The 20,783-nt window shown below is 42.2% G+C and overlaps 1 protein-coding gene across 2 annotated transcripts; it reads right to left on the bottom strand.

Annotated features, from left to right (window-relative positions):
- Nucleotides 1-5,900: 5,900 nt before the first annotated feature.
- Nucleotides 5,901-19,807, bottom strand: LOC308163154 (ras-related protein Ral-B). Of its 2 annotated transcripts, XM_080537338.1 has the most exons (6): nt 19,711-19,796; nt 19,556-19,643; nt 8,799-9,019; nt 7,715-7,923; nt 7,420-7,597; nt 5,901-7,230 (listed from the first exon to the last, which is right to left on the bottom strand). In XM_080537338.1, the coding sequence occupies exons 3-6, from the start codon at nt 8,910-8,912 to the stop codon at nt 7,105-7,107; spliced, it is 627 nt and encodes a 208-aa protein (XP_080393464.1). In that variant the 5' UTR covers nt 8,913-9,019; nt 19,556-19,643; nt 19,711-19,796; the 3' UTR covers nt 5,901-7,104. The 2 variants fall into 2 exon arrangements, with proteins under 2 accessions (XP_080393464.1, XP_080393465.1); XM_080537339.1 differs by lacking the exon at nt 19,556-19,643 and having other exon boundaries at nt 19,711-19,807.
- Nucleotides 19,808-20,783: the final 976 nt, after the last annotated feature.

The raw sequence follows: 20,783 nt of genomic DNA, 5'->3' as shown, positions 1-20,783 counted from the left end.
AGGGACAGATACTGGATTCATGAACACCACTTCAGTTTGACATGTGACAGTAGTGATGAGTAGTTATACTCAAAAGCAACACTGACACTATGAATGGGCATCTGTTGCACTCTCAGAGATTGTATTTTACTATAGGTAGCCTATTGCCTCTGTCTGGATGTGATGTGATGTGAGCTTGCATGTCATGTCTGTACTAAACATATAAAAGGATCCTTTCATGAATGAAAATATGGGTTCCTGCATTCCATATAAAATTCCTCAAAGGATCCTCTCGGACTGCATTGAGTGCCTTGTGTGCACTGAAAAAATGCAATCTCTATTTTTCAAAAAGCCCAAATGAATGTACCAAATTAAACTGATAAATGTTGGTCCTCATGTCTAGACAATGTTATCTTTAAATCGAGTAAGATGAAGTATCAGCATGTTTGTTTTAAATTACTACAGAATTTGTTTGAAAGTACTGTATAAGGTCTAGAAAGTGGTTCAATATACCATCAGTTTTCCATTACAGTTCAGGGTTCTCCCCTGGATTTGTCAACGCTGGATTACATTATCAAAACTCGACTCACGTTTTTTCATGTCAAAATGTGCAAATATTGACTTAGGAACATTATAACGCTTTCACTTTCACTTTAATTTGTCGATGTCGTTGGGGATCACACATATTAATATATAGTTTAATTTCCCTTGAAATGTTAACAACCAATTCACAGCGTAGCATAGGGCCACCCTTACATTCTTTGGAGAGAACGCTGCACCTGTAATTTAAATTGGGTCTACGGATACATAGTATCTGCATCTGCAATCACTATCTTGTTTGTCCCTGTTGGGAATGTGGATTATGTTGGTCCTCTTTGTATTAGGTATATATGTAACACCATTCACCAAGTACACTCCTACATGTTGTCAAGAGAAAATGGCCGTAAAAAGGCATGCTGTATAGACATTCCTCTCTCCCTTTGTGACAACTCTGCTTCCCACCATCAGTATTCCATTAGCAGGAGTTGAAGGACAGCCTACAACAGATGGAGTCAAAGGTAGCCTATCAGAAAAGGAATGCACGGTCGAAATTCAATCTCATATGGCCTACTCAATATAATTAGTCATATCACAAATATAGATCATGCCATTGGTGTTCCATGCCATTGAAAATATTGTATTGCATTTCCCTCACTCTATTTATCTCTTCTTGCCCATCTTTTAATCTACTCCATTTTCTTCATGAAATAAAGAAATATCTCCTTTGTCCTCTTTTTCTCTATTGCCCCATCCAAAGAATGGATTCAGAGCTTAATGTTTAAGATACTAACATCAACTATATTAAGTGACCCTTCGACTTTAGGGTCAGTCAAGAGCCACTCTCCTCAAATTGGTATACACCATTCACTTTTTCCATTTAGGCTACATGCTGGCTGACAAATAAGTAGATTTTAGTTAGTTCAGTCAGTTAACCAACACAACCTACACCTCCTGAAATCGCATTGCTTTTTTATTTGCTGGAAGTCTGACGGCCACACTTCCATAAAGAGTAACTGAAGCAGAAAAACAAATGTTCCTGTTGAAAACGGTGTAAGTGGCCAAACTTGACTAAAAAACACATTCTTTCCAGGTGTTTTTCTTGTTTCTGAGAACAGAGCGTGATTGGCGGTGAAAGGAGGAGGAAACCAAAGGCAAAATCAGCCAGCGTACTATTAAATTTGTGTTTTTCCAGATCAAATGAGGCATAAAGTAACCATTATTGAAAACATGCCACATGAAAACTGCACTGACTAATGACTCATGAGTGTATGTGCATTTGTGTAGGAGGGACACAAAATAAATGTTTGGTAATCACTGTGAGAGTAAATATAGAGTAGACTCAATATCTGTGACTAATTAAAGCTGAATAGACTGCCAGACTAGAGGTCAGATTTTGAGAATTCATTTAAAAAAAAAAATAGGAATATCATTGCCCATTGTTGAATTTGATTGACAGTGACCAGGATACCAGTGTGCGTCAAGCCCCTTTTAGCAGTCAGCTATCGTTAGTGAGTCTCTATCAGTAAATCCCCACCATTTACTTATTGAGAAAATGGTGCGCTGTAAAAGGTTTTCAACTGGAAAAAAACTACAATAATAGTTTTGGATGGTAAAACACAAAAGCTATGGTGATTCTACACTCCTTGATACATATCCTGTGAGACTAGAACAGATGACATTTGCCTTGCTACAATTATTTTTTAAAAACGATTGAATGTCTATATCATGCATGGTCCGTCCAAACATAATTGCCACCTACTTTTCCAAGCAGAGTCCAAATACATATGTAAATGTCCTTGTTTCTCTCATCTCATCGTTATACCTGTGGGAGATGTCTATGCAGGTGTGCAAAGGCCACACAACAGTAAAGCAAATGGAAATGGAATGGACTCCTTATTAGCATGGTGATGATCAAAAGTGATACAGCATGAGGCCAAAGTCCATAGCTATCCCCAAAGGATACTGGCTCTTTCAGTACAGTGTATGCTAGGCCGGTCACTGGAAGAATGTAAATATCACTAATGTACTGCTTTAGAAAAAAAGCATTATGTTAATATGTACAGTAAAGCCTACAAAACACAGCTGCAAGCATACAACATTCTCTTACAAAATATTATTGCTTATCAATAACTAATCAGCATCATTATCAATCATAGGTTATGCCACTTCACTCATCCACATCACATCATTTCTATTCAGACACATTGTTCTCTGTCGCCTTGCTCTGTCACGTTGCTCTGTCACGTTGCTCTGTCACCTTGCTCTGTCACCTTGCTCTGTCACCTTGCTCTGTCACCTTGCTCTGTCACCTTGCTCTGTCACCTTGCTCTGTCACGTTGCTCTGTCACCTTGCTCTGTCACCTTGCTCTGTCACCTTGCTCTGTCACCTTGCTCTGTCACCTTGCTCTGTCACCTTGCATTGCCATTCCAGTTTAGCTTTGATTGCGTTCTTAAAAAATGGACAATTTGCTGGTTTATGCTGAACCTGAATCATATGGATGCAATTCAAAATGGCAAATGCTTAATCAATATCTTTTTTGCAATTCCTTCTCTCAAATGTGTATTATGCATTATTTGCGACAAAATGAAAATGAAAATGTGTAATCATAGAAAAAGACTGTGTGAATTTTCTTTTTCATACTAGTATCTGGTGCAACACTGTCACATTGAAAAAATAATTTCATTGTTCAAACATAAGCATGCTTTACAATCCCACTTGTATTTTCAATTTCATCTTGACCATGTCACCTGTCAATCACACATTGTTAGCAGGGGTGAAATCAATGCACATTTTCAAATATAATAGCCTAATGTGTGTATCAAAAGTGTGTTTCTTCTGCCTATGCATTGTCTAAACATTCTATTTTGCATTTGGCTAACACACAATTTACCTGACCCCTAGTGGGTTAGGGTTAGTGAGGTGACTATTGGAGAACAGTGTAATTGAGTTCAAGATCAAATGTAAGCATGTTCTAAACCACAGGTGCAGAGGACAGAACGGGACAGAGCAATCACGTTTAGGCAGCTGTGAGTCTCAATTCTGTACACGCATCTCTGTTGGTTTTAGACGGCCTGACTATGCTAAGTTAGCTGTCAGAGCAATAGCCCTATTAGTATTCCAATCATCACTCTTATTGTTTAGGGATTTTCAACAATACACCCTTTTCCCGACGTGCACACTCTGGTTCAGTCTACTTTGGCTCAGACAAAGCCTGAATTTGTGATGCAATCATTGCACATCTCATGCAGATCAATGTGGAGAGTATACATCTCATGCAGATCAATGTGGAGAGTATACATCTCATGCAGATCAATGTGGAGAGTATTTCTGGGCCGCCCTGCCATTGTTTTCATTCTCACTCCCCTGTAATCGACCAAAGGAAATGAGGCTGCCTGCCTCACCTCCCACCACAAAGTCCTCTGACATCCTGGATCAAACGACTCTATGAGGCATAATCTCTGACAACATCCTGTTTGTCCCTGGTGGGAATGTGGATTATGTTGGTCCTGAGAACCAACTGACGAGTATGATTAGGAGCTATGCTCTTTGTATGATATTTAACACCATTCACCAAGTAGCCTACACCCCTACATGTTATGTCAAGAGAAACTTGAACATAGACTTTCCTCTCTCCCTTTGTGACAACTCTGCTTCCCACCATCAGTGTTAACAGGAGTTGAAGGACAGGCTACAGCAGATGGATCACTCAATGGTATCTGAAATTCACTGTAGAAAATCAATCTCATATGGCCTACTCAATACTGTATAATGAGTTATACAGTATATCATATTGCCTTTAATTGACTAAATAATTAAATTAGGCTATTATTTTATAGGCTAATGATTGGAGCACTTTGAGCTGCAACATTTGCAGGAAAAGCACTATACAAATAAAAGTTATTATTATTATTATTATTATTATCATCACAAATATAGATAATTCCATTGGTTAAAACGTGTTTTGAAAACATTGAAAATATTTGAACCATTTGTATCTCCCTTGTCCTCTTTTTCTCTATTCTGACCCATCCAAAGAATGGACTCGGAGCTTCATGTTCAATATACTAAGTTATGGGTTTGTTTGAAATGCATCTTCTTTGATTGTGTACCATTATTATACCTATACTTATACTAGCCTACATGAAAATAGTTTTTAAGCAGAGAAAAGGTATCCATTATATTTGAAGAGAAGAGACAACATATCCCACATAAATGAAACTATGGAATGGCATGACTGCCACCTTGTGGTTATCACATGAAATCTCCCTCACGTCAGCCTATCCGGTACCCTATGGAAGACAAATAAAATGGACGTGATGTCATATCCATTATATTAATATTTTTCTCGAGAGTAATTCCATTGAGTCTATTTCTCTTTCTATTATAATAAAAGACTGCGGTGGTGCTTTATCACTGGCACATACTCATCCCCAACATTAGCTCAAACATAATGAGGGTTACTCAGAGGACGAGGCACTCTCTGTGGAATGATAGAAGACTCGGGAGTGCACCGGTGACACTGCATCGGTCATTACCTTGGCTCAGTTTGCCCTTTCATACATTTCTAAATAAGGACCATGCTGCAAGTTTAACGGACCACCTAATCTGGGTATTTAGAGGGACTCAACCATGCTGGTGGTAAACGTATCCAGACCACAATATTACATAATGTCCAGTTGCTAAATGGTTTGCATCAGTATGCTGGTGCATCCTGGCCTGCTGTCTTACTCCATTGGTGGGCCTTTGAAGCTATGATCCCAGTAATGTCCATGTTGCCCGTATACAATCTGGCTCATTCTATTAAACACTGTGTTTCGAAACTGGTAAAAAAATAAAACTGGTAAAAAAAAATCATAAATAAAAGTAGACAGACTAAACCTTTAATGCTCAAGCATTGTCTCCAATATTCTCCTTCGCAGATTTAATCCAAATGACCAGCAGAGGGCGCTGTATGGCATTGTTTGGCCTCATTGTCCAAAATATAATATCAGGCATTAGTACACGTAAATTGCACCTCATTACACGACGATAAAGCTGGGAGGGTGTTTTCATTTCATTTTCGGAGTCGTGTGGTCGGCGATTGGGTGGGACAGTAGAGTACAGCACAGACCACAGGGTTCCCCATATGCGTGTCTCACGGCCAAAGCGTGATACTTGGTAGCTCTGCTACTGTAAAATGATCACAATGTACTCGCGGCCATCATGCACCACTAGGCGGATCACACTCTGAGAAAGAATGACGTAAACAAGAGGATAATGTTTTGTAGGTACTTTGTGAATCGAAAGCAACTATGTTGTGATTAAGTCTAAGTTTGCTCTGAAACGATAATTACTAAACTATTGGAATTAAATAGGACTATATGAGAAAGATCACCAAACGTACAAAGGAAAAAAAAGCATTTATTTGGCAACATATTTTGAAGTATTTTTTTTCTCCAGAAAAGACAGTGAAAAAACCCTACTTAACAGTAGACTATATTTAAAAGAAAAGAAGACACACATCGTTATAAAAGAGCAGAATGATTAGGGCAGTGGTGGAGATGTTTCATTACTTCAGAGCAGAGCAATTGATCCAACAATAACAGCAAGGGAGTTCTGTGTCCTCGCTAGACTGTCCCATTCACACAGACACAGAAAGTTCTCTGTCCAATGCACATACACTCAGTTAATTATCAAACATTATTTATACACAGAATTGATTAGTTGTTATGTATAATCCACAATTGTGTTGGCACATACTGCTTTAGCATTATCCAGCATGGAAAGTTCATTTTAAGGTATTGGCAATGTAGTGCACTTTCTACAATAAAAAACAAAACAAAAACATTTGAATAAAACCAGTAACAGGTAAAAAGATTAATAACCCATTAGCTGAAGCCACGGTGACTGTCCGATAATGGCCAAATTTTCAGTTCCTGACTTTACAAGAGAATGCAGAAAGGGGGCACTCAAAACACTGCCCAGGAAAGTTCACAATTCCTCCTTCGCATGTTATCACATGAGTCCTAATGCAATGAGTCTTCTCAAATGACGATTGATATATCACTTGAAAAGGAAACAATTACAATTTCAGTCCCAATCCTCTACTTTTCAAAATTTAGCAGACTTTTTTTTTATGTTTATCAACAAACACAAATGTAGTGTTCATAATCACACATATCACTGAAAAGTATTTTGTATTTATAGTCTGTGCGTCCTCATTAGGACATCTAGACCCAAATGGTGAGTTGATCATCAGTGGACCTATCAAGACAGATAGGACAAGTCCCAAACATACTAGAGTTATTGTCGGAAGCAGTTTAGTCATCGCATTGTTATTGGGGGAGCCGTCAAGCACTGCAGGCCATGTCACCAAGTAGCAGAATAGTGGTCACCTTCCATTAAAACCCCCCCCCCAAAAAAATCTGGATTTAACCTTTAGTATAAGCAAATAAAGTGGTTGAAAATGTGCTAAACACTACCATGGCCAGGTTTTTAAAAACAGACATATTTCTGTTGACATGACGAGAGGAAGGATGCTCTGATTTTGAACATGTTCTCCAACGTAGCAATTGTGTGTTTGTGTTGAAAGGTCCATGTCGGCTTCAAAGTAAACAGCATCTTTCTTTGAAGCTCTTCTTGTTCTTATTCTTGTTCTTTCCCTTGCCATTTTTGTCTTTGTTTTCGGACATCTTCTTGCCTCGCACCTCCCGCATCAGGTCAAAAAATACCTGGAAAGGAACAAGAATGAGACAGAGAAGAAGATTTTACTCATAAGTTTATACCAATGCAGTCATACTATAAACAGACACTCATTATCAATGCACTCTGGTCCAAGCAAAGTAAACTCCATTAACATAAATGATGTATCTTTCATAAACAAGTTCTATATCATTTACAAGGCACAGAGCACACTGTACCTTATCCACGTTGGCTCGTGTTTTGGCAGACGTCTCCACATACTGAACTCCCCACTCCTCTGCCTTGCCCCGGGCCTCATCCACTGACACCTGCCTGCGCTCCTCCAGGTCTGACTTGTTCCCCACCAGCAGCAGAGGAATCTTATCCTCCTCCGCCTTCACTCGCAGGATCTGCTCCCTATTAGACACGCGTACACACACACACACACAGTCTTCCATTGTTTCTATCACGGTGATTATTCATTCAGAATCACATGAATCTGTCATTGTCACTGCTATGCAATAATCGACCTACCTGAACTCTACAGTGGCTGTGAAGGATTCGTGCTCAGTGATGGAGAAGACCAAAAGGAAGCCCTCTCCACTGCGGAAGTAGTTGTCCCGGATGGCAGCATAGTCCTCCTGCCCAGCCGTGTCCAGAATGTCAATCTGAACCTCCTCTCCATCCAGGACCACCTTTTTCCTGTAACTGTCTGCCTTCGTGGGCTCGTAGTCCTCAACGAACTGAGGGGAGAAGGAGCAGTGACCATATCAAGTCCTACAGTACAGTATCAGTCACTGTGTCACACAGTCAATGGGGTGTTATCATCAGGAAATCCTGGTTTACACATAGGGCTTTCACACCGGCAAAGAACCGTGCCGGTTCGCGTTCGCGAACCAAGTCTGGAACCGGCCGGCGCGTTCAGACCGAAGCTCAATTGGTTCGGAACCTGAAACGTTGGTTCGCAGCGGGCACCAAAAAATAGTGGTTCTCAAGCGCGAACCAAAACGTAGAACAGTCACGTCGTCAGTGGGTGTGTCCTATTCTAGGCTGCAGAGACCAGCAAGGAGGAAGTAGACAAAATGTAATCTAATCTAAATCTAATCATTAGTGATCAAAAACAATATCAAAAGTGTCATTATTCTCTCTATCTTCCTCACATGCTCAGCAAACACACACACACGCACACGCGCGCGGACATGCGCGAACGAATTTCGTAAGCCATTTCTATTCCAGTAATGGAGCAGCTGATTAGTAAAAGAACGCATATAGAAAGTGTCTTTTGTTTTGTTTCACAGAAAATTGTGTTTATTTCAGATACTGTAGTAGTGGAAGATATTATCCTCTTTTCCAGTGAAGTAGCTGCCATCTAGTTGTGAATAGTTTTGTTTATCCCGCCCCTTCATCACCCAGCGTTGATGACGCGGATGGTTCAGGTTACACTGGTATGAACGCGGGCTCGTTCGCCAGACAGCACCAAGGTTCAGAGGTTTCCGAACGCGAACGCGAACCGGCACGGTTCTTTGCCGGTGTGAAAGCCCTATCAGTGTTGCATGCAGTGCATGATGAGTACTATGGCAATTCTGTCTAGTGAGCTGAATTGTTGTGTTGCTCTCACCTCATCATACATGAACTGCAGGGTGAGGGCAGACTTGCCCACGCCACCACTGCCCACCATGATCACCTTGTGCAGCGCCAGAGAACTCTGGTTCTTACTCTTGTTGGCAGCCATCGCTGGACTTATCTGTCTCACTCACACACACACACACACACACACACACACACGCACACACACACACACACACGCCTGCACTATAGCCAAACACTCACTGGCACCACCTGTTGAGACAAAGTTACAATGCAGTCAGTGAAAGTGTTTACTTGTGCACAAACAATCACACACAAACGCATGCATGCATGCACGTTACCATCGCCTAATGAAATTTGACAGCTGAGTTTAAGATCCTAGCCTACAGTACAGTACCCCCGCCCCATTGCATCTTCTTCCGACTGTGGAGAGAAGCTCATGAAATCCACACGAGGACTAATAGCAGGCTTAGTGGAGTTCCCCAATCTAAAGGTCAATACCACTGATCAAACGCAATAAAGCTGTAATTCTGACTGCAGGGTGGCATTTAGAAATACAATATATCTCTACTTTAAGGGCACCTAGAACACTTGCAATTGTGAAACCAATGGAATGAGTGTGCCATCTATCTGCATTTCCTCTGATAGGCTAAATACTGTACTGTTGCATTCAGCTGCCTATAACGCCAACAGTAGTTTATATGTAAAACATATTCAGGAAGTTCAAGTGATAACAGGCTTAACAGGTTTTAAAGAGGATGTTTAATAAATGTCTGTCATATCCTTTAACTATGGTGGGTGCCTCAGGGAGAGCAGGCATCTGAAACTTCAAAGATAATAGTCTCAAATGGGTAACCAACAGAGAGTGCTTATGTACAGACAGCCTCTATGTTAATAATACATCATTTGACGACACTGTAGTGAATGTGAAGACAATCCAGGAAGAGACCAAGCCCTGCCCTCCTTGTGCAGCATATAGGCCTAATAGTAGCCTACTGACACACATCTCTCCACCTCTCTATACTTACACCACCCAGTGCCCTCCTGCCCCCCTCCCTCTCTCCACAGCCAAGCAGAGCTGGTCACCGTGGCAACCCCCCACCCCTCTGCTCTCTACTGGACAAGCAAAGAGGAACAGTGTCGTACTGTCGTAACCTGACATCCCTCCACGACTTGAAACTGAGGTTTCAGGTCGTTTTTTTTTTTGTGATCGACCAAATGTTTTATTTTGTGATCGACCAAGATCCTTATCGATCAATTATCGATCGTCGATGCCCACCCCTATTTTAAATGAAACAATACTTGTCTGTCTTGATGATCTGCCTCTGCCTGTCTCCATGACCACTGTGTATTTTCATGTCGCTAACCCCCCCTCCTCCTTTCTCTGAGAAATGGCTGACGGAATTTCTCATTATCAGATCTTCCATACCAGCAGACCTGTCACGAACACAAACATATACAAACATCCCTGGGCGTGAGTACATTAGGCTACACGTTGACTATAATTAACTAGGCTAAATATGGTATACTAGCAAATAAGAAAATAACATGGTACATCATGGTAAATCGGCAAATGAAAAAAACGACTAAAAAGACTACAGCTATATGTCTACAGCAGAAAACAAATAGCTTCATTAGATGGTCATTGCCAAAGCTATGAATCAACTCAACACTGACACAGATAACATGAGCTACATAATGTATTCTATGAGGGGACAGTATTGCTGAGCTGTGTCATAGACTAACGGACAGCTACATGATGGTAAATGTAATGTCAAGGTAAACTGGGGGACCTGGGTTTGGGTAGTGGAGGCTGGGGTCAAGGGATGCCAGTTCACCCTCTCCTTGACCGGGAACACAGGGTCTGCCTGTGTACTTCCTGTCTTTGTTTCCATTAACCATGGCGATGTGGAGGGTGAACGAGAGTCGGGCTGAGCGAACAGGAAGGACACAACGGCTGCAGAGGGCCCTGCTCGGCTCAGCACTTTTAAACAAGGGGTAAATGTAAATATGTAACTTAACACAGACAATGAGGCTGGGCAAGAGAACCACAATGGCCGCAGCACCCACTGAAGTGCACAATTCAAATCTTAGGCCTATACAGTACCAATGCTACAACAAAAGCTAGGCCTACAGGTGCATCTCAAAATTTGAATATCGTGGAAAAGTTCATTATTTTCCGTAATTTAGTCTGTGGCACTGCTGGTGTCTAAAATATATGAACGTTTCACTTTTTAAAATTAAATTAAGGAAAATAATGAACTTTTCCAAGATATATTTTTTTGAGATGCACATTATCTTCAGAGTATCATAGGGTGTGTGGCAGGGCCCAGAGAAAGTCCCTGGTTGGAGTCCATGTCCTCCCCCAGCAGCCAGCTAACTCTTGGGTGCAGTCCGTAAGCTAGGAATACAGTGAACCACACACACCTGAGGCTAATCACCTTGTTAGGCCACTCTGGCCTCAGATACTTAAGCCGCTGGGCTCAGTGGTGTAGAGACAGGAGGCCAGCAGCCAATCACCCCTCTGTACTGGATGTAAATACACCAGCCTCTGTAATTATCTCTCATCACTACCCTCCTCGATGCCAAACCCAACGCCCTGCTACAAGTGTCATTAAAGCTAATGTCACCTTGTCTGGCTGACACAGACCAACTTGGTACACAGCGAGAGTCACTTTTTTATGCTCACTGAGGGGAAAAAACACCTGCAGGAGTGAATCGGGCATAGTCATATAGTAGGGATGTGCATGACTAAAATGTTTTTATGGTTGAATAATCGGTGGCTGGTATGACGAATAATCGATTTTACGATGCCGACATTCACAAAGGCCATGGAACATCGGCAAGTAGTCACTTAATATCTTAAATGCAAAAAAAATAACTTTAACATGAAACATTTATTCTGGTATTAAACCTCATGAATTTCTTCTTCTGAATACTTAAGTTAGGCTAACATAACAATAGTGCAGAACAGAAAAAAAGGCATTAGAGCAGTGCACACATTTTGTATAGCCAATTAAAATTAAAGCTGTCCAGCCATTTCCAAATTACAAAGTTTACCAATAATTAAATGTTAAAAAGGGCCCAAGGGATCCACCTTCATTCCCTTAAACTGCAGGGACTCATAGTTAAAGTCACCTGTAAGGTTAAATAGAGGGCGGCCTGAGTAGAAATCACTGGTTTGCATGACCTACATACAGGCCAGTGCTGGGCTGTAGTCTACTGTCTGCCTGGTCTGACAGCTAGGGGCTGTTGAAATATAAATGACCAGAGTGCCAGGCTGCAGGAATTCATTAGGATTCCCCAGAAGACAGAATCCATGCAGTGGGCAGTCTGTGTTCCCTTCACCTCTACCCTCTAACATACACCAGTCCAGCCAGCCACAGGGAGACTAACCCACCCCATACTGCCACTCTCTCCACAATGGCAAGGATGCCTCCTTTACACAGCAGGGTCAGTGAATGAGTCCATTCTGATATCGAGCAGATAAAGTGGAGCTGTGGTTGACCTGTATGTCAATGCAAGTAAAAGCAATGTGTTCTCAACCTCAACACTGTACTAAATACTAATGCTTATTTCTATATTAGTGCACGGGTGGATGAGAGAGGTGCTTGACCAGGGCAACTTCACAGCCTCTCCAGTGAGGAGATAACAGACCTGGCGTGCAGGCTGGGGCAGATCAGGGCACACGTCAGGAGCTCAGCTCAGGGGAGGGGGAGGAGGGTGTCGAGCAGGTGACTGCTGCTGGAGAAATGCCACATTAGGTCAGGGGAGACTCAGGCAGGGTGTACAATGCCAATGATACCAAAAGCACTGTTAACTTTAGTAAATTGATTACTTAACTGACCAGGACTAATTCAAGGCTCATCATCAAAGTCATACAACTTGCAAGTTTCGAAACAGGGCAATGACGAGATCAGTTCGTTAGATTAGTGCTGATCGATTTCAACAGCTCTGTTAAAGTGTTCAGAATGCAGTTTGTCTGGCAAGAGAAAGAGAGAGAGAGAGAGAGAGAGAGAGAGAGAGAGAGAGAAAGAGAGAAAGAGAGAAAGAGAGAAAGAGAGAAAGAGAGAAGAGAGAGAGAGAGAGAGAGAGAGAGAGAGAGAGAGAGAGAGAGAGAGAGAGAGAGAGAGAGAGAGAGAGAGAGAGAGAGAGCTCATATGGGGGCATTAGAGTTGCAGGAAACCAGATGACTCTCCCCTTCACCTCAGGGCCATTTGGGGACTTTCCCGCCAAGATTTGATGAGGAAAACAGGGACAATGTTGGCCCAAATACATATCCCCCCTCCAGCTTAGGCTTCCCTTCCCTTTCCCAAAACCTGAGTCTTTCCAACCCACGTCCTTCCTCTATGTGAGCTCATGTGGCCACGACACTCCAGTCGCTGCTAGTTGTTTTCGCACTGTGACGTCACGTTCCTGAGGTCTGTAAGCCAATGGTCACAACAGGACCACAACATCTTGGCTTTTGTGGTTGGGCTATTTTGTGGTAGGGCTGTGGTACGTTAGAGCATTGACAGAACTACACTCTTTATGATCACTGACCACCAGCTACCACCATTGATCTGTTCAACACAGAGGCAGAGAGCACAGCTAGGACTGCCAGCCATTAAACCTCACTAATGGCACACACAACCCCAGAGAGAAGCCTAGATTCCTTTGTCTAACTATTTCTCTTTTCAGTAATTGGTCAGCATTCTCCCCTGAAGACACAGTAGTCATGAGTAAGAGTGTGTAAGAGTGTGTAGCTTACGGACAACTGGTGTCGAGAGACACTGTGGTGGTTAAGTGGATGGCTCAGATGGGTCACAAGTCATGAGGCAGGTGTACAGGCTACAGGGGGATTTCTGAGGTAACTTGAACCGAACTCTGCTCTGTGTTTATCATGTGTGTTTGAGCGTTTGTTAGGAGGCATCATTTAAAAGGGGAGAGGAGAAGGGAAAGAGAGAGATTTGGGTGGGGATTTATTTTATGTTTAAATGTTTGTAGGCCTACTTTCTTTCCAGATCAGGTTTAACGAAGGAGGCAGAGGAGTCAGTCAAATAACACATTCTGTAAGTGAGGTAAGGCAGCTTCCCAATCTTCTCCGACACCGCATGATGCATACTAACCATCCCCAGGAGGGACACACAGAGGATTCTTTGAGAGATGTGGGCAGAAGGGTGCTAAATTGTGTCTCTGTTGCAAGCCTGATTCAATTGCCACTAATCACTGCCACTACTAATCACTAAAACCATTCACAAATGTGTAGGCTTAATGGGAGGAACCATCTCTAAAGGTTTAATGTAGCACACAAGCGCAACTTTCATTAATATGTCTAAGACATTTACTCAATGTTCTTGAAAATGTGGAAAAGACAGAAAACCATGTGGAACTAGGCTACAGCTAGGCTACATGTAGTCTAATCTCCTGATGACATCAGACAGGCGTGGCCTTTCACTTGGATGAGGGCCATTATCAGTAAACATGTCAGATCCTAGTTTATCTCTGCTTAGTACATCTGGGTATGGTTATGAGAGGGTGTGGGGGCTATGGGCAGAGGGGGGGGGGGGGGGGGGGGGCTTGAATAATGGAGGGAACCTCCTAACAACTGACCCCTAGAAGGTTCCCCGAACACTCACTCCCTTTTATACTACTCCTCCCTGCTTTCCTCAACTGTCTGTTCCAAGTACAATTCAACTCATGTCTTTCTACCTGAACACTCCGCCTCTCTATTTTCCTATAAAGTGATTTATTTCCTTTCCCGGCCTCTCCTCATGTCATAGCAGCACTATCTGCCAACAGTTGTCCGCTCCATGCATGCAGTAATCCTCTGCTGAAAGTGTTCATGGGAAACAAAGCCACTCTACCACCACCACCACCTCCCCTGTGGCCCCTGCGCTCCAATCAATGGGTTACCATGGAGACACAGCTCCAACTTGGGATCAGGGGTGCCTAGAATGAAGGACACTAGGGGGTAATGACTCCAGAGAGGAGCTCGAAGTGGTGGAGTAGACCGCTAGCAGATGCTACAGTATGTGGCGGCCTGGTGTCTAACCCAACCAGCCAGTGCAGTATGACGGGTGACGGCAACACTCATATCGGTCCCACATCCCACTAACAGGGGCCTCTTAGCACAGAGCAGACCCCTCTCTCTCTCTCTCTATCTCCTAAAATATTATCACACCTTGCTACTTCCAGCGCTGGCAACATGCTAACACAGTGTCATTACTGTCATGAAGAGGCTGAGCTCTCACCCATGACCATGCACGTACACATCTGCTGGTATGTTCTGTAATCAGCACAAGCCTCCTGTACAGAGCAGTGTTCCCTCCCTGACACAGGCATGCACAGAAACACTAACACAGTGAGGAGGCAAATGTGATTTACCTCAACAGAGAGAACACAGTCAGGCACACCACAGAGGTAGACTATTAAAGACAATGGGACATTGTTTTGTAATGACAACTGAAAAAGGCTCGCCACAGTTACCCTTTCTTCCTCAATGTGAATAGCTTCACCACCTTGTGTAATCTGCACTATGTATGGTAGGGCAGAAGGGATAACCTTTGCAATGGCCTATTTCAGTGTAGCCTAGGCCTACAGGCTATTCTTTATGAAAAATGCATTGCACCGGATGGTACATACATGGCAGATTGAATGGTTGTTATGTTGTCACTTCACATCTACCATTATTCATGGTAAAACAAGCCTTTACTAGTATGACATGAGGAATCCAAAACAATGGTCAAAAGTCACCCATGAAGCCCCCATGCCCCTCCTTTAGAATAATTTGATTGCCAGTATGGAATATCAGTCTCTATGTCCGACAACTATCCTAATATGAAGCTGCAGCTTGAAGTTCCTTTGTAATGTATTTATGTTTAATCTGGTAATCTGGGTGTTTCCCTGTCCAAATATATTAGTAGGCTAATTGAAGTGTGTCTAATATTCCAGGCAGTATAATGGTATATTAGACACACAACTTAAATTACTATATCAGTGTTTCCTCCAGGAATTGTTACAATGGTGGCGGGTAGCACGCGCTCAAAACAACGACGTAATTTCAGCCAAAACTCGAGGATGGCCCCAAAAAATAAAATGTTTTCCTGTACTTCTCCCGTGTGTCTCTTATTGTCTGTGTCTGCATGTTTTTCCAGCATGTAATTCCGTTGTCAATAAAAAAATCGTCTCCCACGACTCTTTCCGGACACGTTGGAATTTTTACCGTAACCCCCGGAGAACCAAAGTTATTAAGCCGCAAAGGGTGCCTCATTTACCGCTGCTGGAGGAAAGTACCGCTTACCGCTGACAGCGGGGAGAGGAAATAGTTCTACCCGGGAATTCGCTCCTTGCTGTGTCCACGGTGATAGGAGTGGAGGATCGTAGTTTGTAGACTAGACGCAGCCTAGATGTATTCGACCAATCACAAAACAGTTTTGCAAGCGCGTCGCTTCGCGCTTGTGGGTGTGTCTAGCGCTGTGAAGGTCTGAAAAGCGGCCTAAATTTTTTTTTTTTGGAGAAATCTGAATGGTGGCGGAGGAAATTCCATCGTAGCGGCCCGCCACGATGAAATGCATGTAGAGGAAACACTGTATATTATAGTAAAAAGGGGAACAATTCCACATCACAGGGCATGCTGAAACATGCAGTTAAAATACAAGCATTTTATACAGTCCCCCCCCCCCTGCTTCATCTACAGAAGGACACAGAGGAGAAAGGGAGAATAGGCGAGAGAAAGAGGATAGAGAAATGGGTAAAATAACAACATCCTTCTAGTTGACAAAATTAAAAGGTAAGTTAAGCAGGGCCAAACAAATAAGTTATCCTTTTTCCACATGTTCTTTTTCTTTGTCAATGTCAGCAGACCATGAGTGGGACTGAAGCTAAGCAGGACAGATCTGGAGGAACTGGGTGACAGAGGTGAGTTATGTGCAGCTCAGCCTCCGTGCCAGTGGACATGTTTACAGGCCAGAGAGGGTGAACTGTTGGTGCCCAGATTCCTCTCCTCTCCAATAGGCACAGGCAGCAAACAGGGGCATCCATCACCAAGAGGTCACAGATAAGAGCTGACACTCAAGCAAAATATATGCCACTGAGCTGACACTCAAGCAAAATATACGCCCTTCCCTCTGACCAAAAGCAACAAAGGATACTGGAGCATGGGTCTTGCTCTCCCTGTCAATTCTAAAAACATGACAGGCCAGAGACAGTCAGATCACTGGGAAGCTTGTTAAAAGGAACAGTGTATGACGATCTCTGAAGGACAACTGAACAACTGGAAAGCACACACACTGGGGAAAGGCAGAATTTTGGCTTCTGCCATCAGATAGCCTAATACATAGTCTGACAACTCCCTATAACAGGAAGTAACTACAGGGATTATGCAAAATGGGCCTCAAGCAGCTCAGAGACATTTGGATAAACATCCACTGCCTTTGAAAAAACAAAAAAAATATTTAGGGCCAGTTCAGTCCCATTCTCAGGACCTTCTTCCACCCCTTTACATGTAGGCCTAGACCTCCTCTAGTGCTGAAGAGCGTATATGACAAAATAGCAGCAAAGCTCAAGGCCTAGGCCTAGTTGTTTCTACTCTTCACAGAGTAAGCAGTCATTTCAAGTTGATCATACATATCCTCGACCCATGACTACTAGACACATTCAGTAGCCATTCATATCCTAGTGATACAAAAATATCTTTAAAATTGAGCTTCAACTTAAATGGGTTATAAAACAGAACACAAAACACAAAAACAAACACATGAACACTAATCTTTGTGGGAGTGAGAGTTGAATTCCCAGACAAACTGTTATGAAGTTAAACTGAATACTGAAGACATGTGAATGTGTGGTGGACAGGGCTCCTGCTGTGGAGTTATCTTATTAAGAGGATGTGAATAAGGATCTGATAGAGCACTCTCTCGACTCTTCCCCCAGAGAAGGAAGTAGAATGCAACGGTTATTTTGGTAAAATTCTGAAACCTAGTGGACATTAGGGAGCTGAAGACCAGCTGCAAAAATCAGTTTACTCAGTTTGTAGAGGATGCTAAATCCACTGCATCATCCATCTCCTCCTGCAGCTATCGTTTGGAAATATCAGATGATAACGTAGAAAAGTGTTGCCAAGAATATGAGTCTCTCTTGTGGCCTGGGGTGGTCCAGTGGTCTAGCTCCGTGGTCTACAGTGCACACATGCCCATGTCGGCATGGGTTCGAATCCGGCACATGCCCTGCTGACATGCCCTCTCTCCCTTCTTCTCCTTACTTTCCTGTCTGTCTTCACTATATCTGTCAAAAAAAAAATATATGAGTGGGACTGACCCACTCAGAAAAAAGAAAAAAAAAGAATATGACTGGTCGACTGGGGGATAAACACATTGGTTTAACTTAAGAATAATGATCAGCTACACAACAGAGTTCAATGTAGCACTAGGCTAACACATGTCACAAGATCAGATGGCTAAAAGATAAGATAAAAAATGGCTAGCTCTGTTTTATGATCCATTCCTCAAGAGATTGGTTGAAACTAGGACTTGCTCACCCTCAGGCACATAGTGAATTCATTTTGTGGACATTGAATTAGTATGACATAGCCCACATTTTCATTATAGCAAGGTACAGTCACTAGACTCAGACTGATTGAATACGAACATGGGTGTGAGTGTTGCCTCTCACTCACCCCGGTGATAACGGTGGACTTTCACACTCTATAAGGCCTCTGACTGTCATGTGCTAATGGTGACAAGCAGCAACGGAAGCATAGCCCCAAAAATACTTTAAGTATCCAATCAGTTTCTGTCTGTCTGAGCATTATACAACTAGGCTACAGTTTGTCAAATCTTGCTCAGTTGATCTAGCGACCTACAGTATTTTCACAGGGCAATATATGATATGGCATGATATTATAGAAAATGACAGTTTAGCTGAAAAAAATCTGATTTTACTAAAGGGAGCCCGTTGATAATAAATGTGGGAACCACGTTGGGTGTGTCTACCACATTTGAGTACAAATGGATGCAGGACACAGAACAAGCTCAGCACACTGTATACTGAGTTTCTTAACTCTGGCTTAAGGGAAACGATGCACCTTAGCCGACACAAATGCAGTCTACTACTATTAATACTACAATTACAATACGGGGTCATGGAAGTAGCCTATATGGAAGTGAACTACAGTATAATTATTATCTACAAAATGCCCTATGGCCACTGGGACCCTGGGAGGACCTTTACCTGGGGTACACGTATACAAATACAAATTAAGTTGACATATAAGCCCAATAAACTAAATGCTGTCTCAAGGAACAATATCAGAGCTTATGTCCTTTAGATCACTGACACTGACAGATGGAGACAAAGATTATAGGCTACATTTAGCCTACACTGAAATGGGGCAACTAGTGTTTCTTAGAAAAAGTAGATCTAAAGAAAATAAACAAACTCGAGTCGACACAAGTTGCAATACCAACATAGCTGACTCCAGCTGAAAAACCTAACATTAAGGAAATAGAAGCAGTGATTAATAATACCAATTGCTAAACTTATCTAGTTACAAAATGGATACATTTATAACAGATGATGGCAACAATGTAACAATGTATCCACAACAGGATGTAGTGAAGGACTAGGTCTATTATTCTCTTGCCACATCCCAATCACACCCGCCTCTGGGAATATGCAGCTTTCAGTTGGATCAATCAATGCAACTGGTAAAGCGCCCTGGCCCTAGCACAATATTAATGATCATCATAGTTTTAGTTCTAATGAATAATTACATATTGTATGTATGACCGTAATCCACTGAATAATTACCGTAATCCACTGTACAGCGCGCAGGTCTATGAATGTTCAGATATCAGGCGAGGCGGTGGACCTTCCCTCACTGAGACACGTAACCTTCCTAGAAGGTTTTAAAATAAGTCACTATTGTCATACAATCTGATAATCATTAAATTAAGAAATCTCACCCAAGCAGGATTTCTATGTCTCCCCTCTCTGAATGCTATCTTGATGAGAGCGTTAATGGTGCATACCGAGGCACAGAGCTGCAGCAGAACCCCACCTTCCGGAAGACACTCACAGACCGGATATGATGTCAGAGAGAGCTCCCTCTCGTGTCCTATGAGCACTCGTGCAGGCACAGCCTCGTTGAAATGCATTGAAAATAATAATAATAATAATAATAATAATAATAATAATAATGCATTTATTTTATAAGGCGCCTTTCATGGCACTCAAGGTCGCCGTACAACAACACATTTAAAAACAGTTACAAAAAAATCAAAATACAAAATAGGCTACATAGAAATATACAGTATAGAAAATGCATCCTTCCTTCACTCCTCCTTTGATCAAACCTATGTAGTGAAACTTTATTATTTCGAATACTTTATCGAATACTTTATTCTTTCTTATTCTTCTCCCTCTTAGATCAGCGATAAGGCGCAAGGCTTAGGCAACCCAAACAAAGTCAGGGATAAAGGATGTATTAGAAAGGTATTAAAATAGGATACTGTCTATTATCCTGCATGAATCTCGATCTCCATATGGCAGGCGCCATTTAGTGCATTTCTGCATGATTAATTAATGTGAACAACATTAGCCCATTTCTACCCCTATTGCAGTAGGCTATGTTAAGATTTGAAGAGTCGACACGAACCCCCTCAGAGAATGTTCACACATATTCTGATGTTGTAACTGGTCGGGTGATGGTGCCACCTGTTGATCACTTTAGTCTGCCAAATAGCTGGTGGCTTAAACTTGACTAAATGCAATGGCCTAGTATCAAAGTTGTTCAATGATGTAATAGTACATTCATAAATTCATTTAGGTAGCCTATGTGTATACATACCAGATGATGCAACGAGAAAGACAATTCTATAAACCTTTCTGAAATTAAATGTGAATTGGTAGGTTTTAGTGTTTTAATCTCCTAAATCGTCCTCTGAATGGCAGTTACTGGAGCTTGGGGAATGATCTGAAGTTCAGGACAGGATAGGCCTACATTTTTATAGCTAGTGTTTTATTTTTTTATTCATGT

The sequence above is a fragment of the Nansenia antarctica genome (genome assembly GCF_963989245.1).
Source record: "Nansenia antarctica genome assembly, chromosome: 7".
Lineage (NCBI taxonomy): Eukaryota > Metazoa > Chordata > Actinopteri > Argentiniformes > Microstomatidae > Nansenia > Nansenia antarctica.
The sequence above is the reverse complement of the archived record's forward strand: the minus strand, read 5'-3'. Positions and strand labels throughout refer to the sequence as shown.